The 7734-nt window shown below is 36.9% G+C and overlaps 1 protein-coding gene across 1 annotated transcript; it reads left to right on the top strand.

The window, feature by feature from the left end:
• The first annotated feature begins 2607 nt into the window (after nt 1-2607).
• LOC105973833 (disease resistance protein RGA2) lies at nt 2608-6037 on the top strand. Its single transcript, XM_088819826.1, has one exon. The coding sequence runs from the start codon at nt 2665-2667 to the stop codon at nt 5908-5910; it is 3246 nt and encodes a 1081-aa protein (XP_088675952.1). The 5' UTR covers nt 2608-2664; the 3' UTR covers nt 5911-6037.
• Nucleotides 6038-7734: the final 1697 nt, after the last annotated feature.

Below are 7734 nucleotides of genomic sequence, written 5' to 3' on the forward strand. Positions count from 1 at the left end.
AATCAGAGGAATCAACAAAGATTGTAACCCATTTTCGTTTTGATTAAATTATATTTATTTTTTCCTATTTTTTCTTGTCTTGTAATTTATTTTGCAGACATTTAAATTTGAGGTTAACACATATCAACTAACGCAAAAAGAACAAAAGATTTACACATCAGTCACACAATCAATTTAAAATCTAAATCAAATTAAATATTCAGTAGCCCAGAAATCACGCATTATCCACCTATTCTGGTATAATTTTCATTCTCAACACTCCCTGCAAGTTAAAAGCGGATTAATTTGTTCAAATATTCATCGAGAAGAATGGAAACCGCAGCACTTCTAAATTAAAATAGTCGAGATAAAAGTTGTTCCATGAAGTGAATATTAAAAAATTTAAACAACCCTTTGAGGCTAACTTTTCAGTTCGTGTTCTTCAAACGTAAATACATATTTATGTTTAGAGGTTAACTAAATCAATCACCGACTTAGTAGTCACAACGTGACTCTGTAAATCGATATAAAATTTTCAATCAGCAACAATCTTTTACATCCAATTTGGACGACCCAAAAGGAAAAAATAAAAATTCAGTTCTAAATACCCATATGCACATATGTGAATACACACACTACAACCCATCCCCAATTACGAAACCAACAAAATTAAAGCAGAGCCTCTGACCTTCAAACAAAGCTTAACTCCGGCAACGAACACAGAAGGGTTGAACGGCGACAATAGATCTATTCTCACACAATAAAAAAAAAATACCAATTAATATAGTATATATTGGTATTCCGCGTTGAGAGAAGGAGAGTCTCCATGTAGAAACACGCACCCAATGGAGGTGGCAACAAGGTGGGGGAGACGTCGCCGCCAATTGTACCGGGCGCTGTGGTAGTGTTGGACGAGGGGGAAGACGATCTCCAACATCGGCGGAGGAGGGCCTCCTGCAACGGGTTTCGGCCGGTGGCGTTTGAAAGGTTTTGTTGGCTCCGGCGGCGGCGGTTTATACATCTGAAGAAGAACGAGAAGAGAAAAAAAAAAAAAAAAAAAAGAAGAAAGAACTGTGAACGAGAGAAAGAGGCGAGAGAATGAAAGAGAGAGAGAGAAAGCGGCGAGAGAATGAAATAAGCGAGAGAATGAAATAAGCGAGAGAATAAAAGAGATAAATAAAATTTTATTACTTAAAAACCTAAAACATATGGGCACTTGAGTCTTATCATGGATGGTAAGGGGGGTCTCACTAAATTAGATTGGGATTTGGGTTATGGGAAAAGTTTTTAAAGTCAATTGGGTTTAGTTCCAAATATTTTCTAAATGAAGGGTGTATTGCATATTTCCCCTTATTTTAATGTAGTCTATTCTTACGTTATGAAAGAAAAAAATATTATTAATGTTGCTACTTTTTAATGAGGTCTAAATACAATGAACGTCATTATTCACATTACTATATTTAATGATGTTACTTAATTGACTTTGGAATGTGATTTGTATTAATTATTTTGCGGGGGTAATTTTGTAAGAACAAAAAAAGGAAGAAACCTCCAACTTATTCACACTTTTATAAATAGTATAGATTATTTTGGAGGCTAGAAATGTAAAAATTGTGCAAACTTTCAAACAATTTCTACAGTTACTACCCCTGTTAAAATCTTAACTGTGCTTTTTATTTTTAGCAAATACCGTCTTGTAGGATCTTATAAGCCCATACACTCTAGCTATTTAACTTTTTCTTGTTCACTGGTCGTCAAAGGACAAAAACAACCCAGGAGGTTTCTACAAAAAAACTGGAGTTAATTGCGGGTTGTGGGGTTAATTGGGAAGAAGACGACTATTTTATTTTATTTTTTTCCTTCAATTATTATTATTATTATTATTATTATTATTATTATTATTATTATTATTATTATTATTATTATTATTATTATATATTTTATTTGTTTAAAACATTAAATTTATTAAAAAAATGTTAACCACTTGTATGTTTATTAATTGCGAAAAAACCTTAGGACATTTTTGTTCTTTGGTCCTTGGTCAACAATTAAACTTCCAATGGTTTCAGCGTGCTTCGAAAAATATTATACAGGAAGGTATGAGTGATTTTTTTTTTTTTTTTTTTTGTGACAAAGGATATTTGACAATTAGGTATTACACATAGGTGGTATTTGCAATTATCACAAAAAACTAAGTGACCAAATTGAATTTATGAAAACTTATACAAACTTGACCAAATACTAACAACCCTTTTATTATTGGACAAGTTGAAAAATAAAAAATGTTCATGGTTGTCTGATCGAGCTCACCAAAAAAATAATGCGCGTATACACAAGGGACGTGTTTCCGCCTTGAACGAGTCCAGGGTTATCGTACGAAGGCAGCAGAGTCAACTTTCTATCTCTTTCATAGAGCCAAGAAGACTTTCTTGCAATTAGTACTTGAACGCGTCCAAATATCCATAACTAATCCTTATAATTTGTTATTCAAGCAACACAATTTATTTATTTTTAAATGAAGAATCAATTTAATAAGTATCCACTTGAATTGCGTTGACAACTATCTTTCTTGAAAAGATGCATTTATCTATCTTTCTCATATTTTTCAAAGTTGATCTGAATATTAGCGAAAAAGCAAAATAATTCATCAGAGTTGATTCGAATATTATATTGATTTGTTAAGAAATGGCAGAGTCGTTCCTTCAAATAATTCTTGAAAAATTGAGCTCATTGATCCATGACAAGTTTGTGTCGATTACGGGCATGGCCAAGGAGATGAAGAAGCTCTCCAGGACACTCGCCACCATTCAAGTTGTGCTTGAAGATGCTGAAATGAAGCAACTTAAGAACAGAGCCATACGAGAGTGGCTGGTCAAGCTCAACGACATCGCCTACGAGATTGATGACATATTGGATGAGTATATAACAAAATTGTCGAAACCGATGCACAGAAACTGCACATTGGATGGCTTCAACCGAATCAAGTTTCGACACCAAATTGGTAGAAGGATGAAGCAAGTCACTAAAAACATTGGTGAGGTTAATGCGGAGCGCAAAATGTTCAGTTTGCAAGAGATGACTATAGAGAGGCCAATCGATGCGGCCACGAGTACCATACGTGAGACTGGTTCTATTTTGACCGAGTCTCATCAGATTTATGGTAGAGATGCTGATGCAAAGAAGATTGTGGATATATTGGTGACCCAAGTCAAGGACAATCAAGAAATCTCCGTCCTGCCCATAATTGGTGTTGGAGGCCAAGGCAAGACAACCCTTGCTCAATTAGTCTACAACGATCAACAGGTCGTTGATAGTTTCGACAAAAGAATTTGGCTTTCTGTGTCCGACAATTTCGATCTCAAGACTTTGTTGAAGGCCATGATTGAATCTGGGACTACAAATGCTTCAGATCTAGATAACTTGGATACTTTACAACGCCACATGTGGAAGTTGATGAACAACAAAAGGTACTTGCTTGTATTGGATGATGTTTGGAACGAAGATCGAGAGAAGTGGTCTGACTTAAGAAAGGTCCTGGCATGTGGCTCAACTGGAAGTTCGATTATCGTCACCACACGCCTAAAAGAGGTTGCGGATATAATGGGAACACTTCCAGCACATCAGTTAACACAATTTTCAGATGAGCAATGTTGGATGTTGTTGCGAGAACATGCATTCGGACAAGAGAAAGAAGAATATCCAAACCTGGAAGCCATCGGGAAGCAGATAGTAAATAAGTGTGATGGTGTTCCTATGGTGGCTAAGGCTCTTGGAGGTCTGTTGCGGTACAAGAGGGAAGAGACGGAATGGATTTGTGTGAAAGAAAGCGAAATATGGGAATTACCTGAAGAAGAAACTCTGATACTGCCAGCCTTGAGATTGAGTTATCACCATCTTTCTTTACCATTGAGACAGTGTTTTGCCTATTGTGCAGTCCTTCCCAAGGATTCTCGTATCAAGAAAGAAGAATTGATCTTTATATGGATGGCGCATGGATATATTTCGTCAAAGGGAGCATTGGAAGTGGAGGATGTTGGCAATCAAGTATGCGATGAGCTCGTTTTGAGATCTCTCTTGCAATACGTTCCGGATACAAACAAAACTATTTTGATTATGCACGATCTTGTTCATGATCTCGCCGAATCAATTATGGAGAACAAAATACCCGGAGTGCAAGTCCAAAGGAAAGTAACAAGTGCATCCAATAGCAAAATCCGCCAGGTAAATCTCAGAAAAAAGTTAATTGCGTTTCCTACGAGTAATCAACGTGAGATGGACATGTCTTTCATTTTAAATAACTTTTTACGTTTGAGGATATTAGATGCAAGTATGACAGGGAAAAATGAATTGTCTTCTGCAATAAGCCATTTGAAACATTTGAGACACTTGAATTTGTCCGGAACTGAAATTCGTACCTTGCCCGACTCATTATGTTGTCTCTGGAATTTACATGTTTTGAATTTGGATGAGTGCAATAAGCTTGAGGCTTTACCAAAGAAGATGAGGGACTTAATTAATCTTCGTCATCTATATTTGGAAAATTGTCAATCATTAACGGAGATGCCATCTAAAGTTGGAGAACTTACTTGCCTAAAAACATTGAGTCGGTTCATTGTGGGCCGGGATAGAGGTAATAGACTTGAGGAATTGCAGTATTTGAACCTTGGTGGCAAGCTTGAACTTCATCATCTGCAGAGAGTGGAAAGCACAATGGATGCAAAGAAAGCAAATCTTGCTGAGAAAAAAAATCTTCGTCATTTGAAGTTATACTGGGAATTGTATTCAAATCAAGAGAATATAGATGAAGAGGTGTTGGAAGCACTTGAACCTTACCCAAATCTTGAAACTCTATTAATTAAGGGATTCAGGGGTAGGTGTTTTCCGATTTGGATGTCGAATTCAACTATGAAGAAAGTAGTTCGAATTGATATATCATTCTGTGAGAGTTTTATGCATCTTCCGCGACTGGGAGAGCTACCTCTTCTTAAAACATTGTTGTTAAGCAATGTGAAGGTGGAGTACATTATTGAGATTGAGGAAGAAGTAGTTCAAAGAAATACATTAATAAGCGTACAACAGTTCCCATCTCTGGAAAGCTTGTACTTATGGGGGCTTCCGAATTTCAAAGGGTTGTCAAAAGAGCAAGTGATGAGATCAACTGAAGCATTTCCAAATCTCGAGGAGCTAGATATTGGATGGTTCTCATCATTAGCACTACCACCACTCTCAACATCTCTCAAAAAGTTGAAAATTTTGAAATGTGGTAGCTTAAATCTGGCTTCATTGTCTAAGCTGGAAACTCTTACTGATCTGACCGTGCACTTCACAAATACGTGCAAATGTATTGCAGTTGAGACACTGCAGAGCCTCGCCAATCTCAAGAAATTGGAGATTTGGGAAGCAGATGAGCGGTCTCTGCCAGAAGATGGGATGCGAGCCTTGAAATCTCTTACAAGTTTGTCGATAAACTATTGTCGGAAACTGATGGGGTGTTTGCCTCAAGGGTGGCTGCGACACCTCACTGCTCTGGAGGAACTAGACATATTTCAATGTGACGGAGTTGTTGAGCTGCCTGATGAGGTTAGATACCTCAAATTCCTTACAAAAGTCGAGCTCAAAAGTCTTCCAAAGATGGTGTATCTACCCAAGGCCTTGCAACACCTCTCATCCTCACTCCAACTTCTAAGCCTAAACGACCTTCCTCAGATGAGTTCACTGCCGGAATGGTTGGGAGATTTCACATCTCTTGAAGAGTTGACTATTTCAGAGTGCCCAAAGGTAACATCACTTCCAACTAGAATCCGGGGAATGACAAATCTCCAATTCATTTTAGTGATGGAATGCTCGGAATTGGAAAGGAGATGTGAGAGAGAAATTGGGGAGGATTGGCACAACATACAACACATTCCGCACCTGTGCATTGGTCATTAATTGTGATTAACATAAGTAACTGGAAGTTTGGATTGTTCCAAAATAATATATTATATTTCTCCATTGCTGTAATGTAAGTATGTATATACAATATTTGCTCAAACAGTTTTTTTTTTCCTTTCAAAAATTGGTTTACAGACCAGACAAGATTAAAAATAAAATAAAATAAAAATGATACAGTTGCACAGTCATCTTCTTTCTGTAGCAGCCCCACCCCACCCAACAAAACTCATTATCCAGCACTCCTCCGCCGCACCACCACCATCTCCACCTCCACCCACCCAAATATGAAATGGGTTTCCTATAATTCTCCGACGACGATCGCGAATCAGATTGTCTCTTTCTTTGAATGCCTAAATCCCATCAATTTGTCAGTTCATTTTTCTGTTGATGATTTAGTAGTTGATGTTTGTGTTGGTGATGATGGTTGTGAGTAGATGAGAGATGGAAGGGGAGGAAAGTGGCGGTGGCTGCAAAAATGTGCAAAGTTCAGGCGGTTTAATGCTATATACCCTATTTAAAATATGGAGTAAACTGTGAGTGAAATATAATTTAATTGTTTTGACTTTCTTATATTAATTTTTATTATTTCCGAATTTACTATTATTATAGAATTTATTATTTATAGTTAGTGAGCGGTTATTATTAGCTCAAGTGGGTAATTAGTTACTGTTAAGCACATGTTTAATTAAGGGGAAATTGGCTAGACACTCCTTACTCTGGACTTATATAGGTGGAGATCCTAAGTGTTAGATGAATATAGGTCTAGGTCCCTTGACAAAAAAAAATATAAATAAAATAAAATAATTAGTACATTGACATAAACACCCTTAATTAAAAAGAAAGTAAATCCCATATCTCTCTCTCTCTCCAATCTTACGTCGCTTTCTCTCCCTATATCTAATCTCCCATCTATCTCTCCCTCTCTATCTCGTGCCTCTCCATCGTGTCTCTCTTCCTTTATGTTTTCTTTCCAATAAGCATCTTTTCCAAAAGAAATTCTGATCAATTTCTTACTCTCTTCCCTTTCTCGATTCCGATTTTTTTCTTTCCTTTTGAATTCTGCCATAGCTAGAACCTTCAACAAACTATAAATAAATATTTTTCGTTTGTTTTTTGGTTGTGGGACATGTTCCTTGTTCTTTGTTTGGAAAATTTGTTTGCTATTTTGGAGACCTTGTTTATTGTTCGTATTTAATTTCTACTTCTCCAGTTGTTACGATGGAAGGCAATTCGGGAGATTCTCGCCCCGATCTTGGGTGGTGGTTCTACGGCAATCGATCCACGAGATTTAGATGCACCTCTTTACCAGTGGCCGCAATCCACCTGTCTCGGTCCCTACCATCCTCGTCGAGGGCTTTGATTGGTTGCACTCAATTGATTGAGTTCATTACGGCGGCGGCTCTAGGATTTGTGACGGAGTTAGAACTGGCGGCAAGGGATTTGGGGTGAGTAACTCGGTTTTTTTTTCTTGAGTTGTTTTCGTTTTACATTTTGTAATTTCATGTTACATATTGTTTCTCATTTTGAATTTTTTCTTCAGTTTGATGTTTGTATGTGAAAAAAGTCATAGGTAATCTTTTTTTTGCAACTCAATAATGCAAATTCATGATTTTTTTTTTCCAGTTTGCTGTTTTCTTGGTGAATCATTGGAATTTTGTTGTTTGTAATTCAATAATACAAATTATAATATTCAGTTTGCTATTTGTAGTTCACGGAGTCTTAGGCGTCATTTGCTATTTGCAGATCACAGAGTCATAGGCGTCAGTTTGTTATTTGCAGTTCACGATAGACTGTGGCGCGGAGGCGGTATCGTTTTTAGAG

Source organism: Erythranthe guttata, chromosome 6 (genome assembly GCF_056151865.1).
Source record: "Erythranthe guttata isolate IM_541 chromosome 6, IM_541, whole genome shotgun sequence".
Classification (NCBI taxonomy): Eukaryota; Viridiplantae; Streptophyta; class Magnoliopsida; order Lamiales; family Phrymaceae; genus Erythranthe; species Erythranthe guttata.

Bases quoted from the DNA above. Each gene is read 5' to 3' on its own strand.
- LOC105973833 (XM_088819826.1), top strand. From the start codon at position 2,665: ATGGCAGAGTCGTTCCTTCAAATAATTCTTGAAAAATTGAGCTCATTG.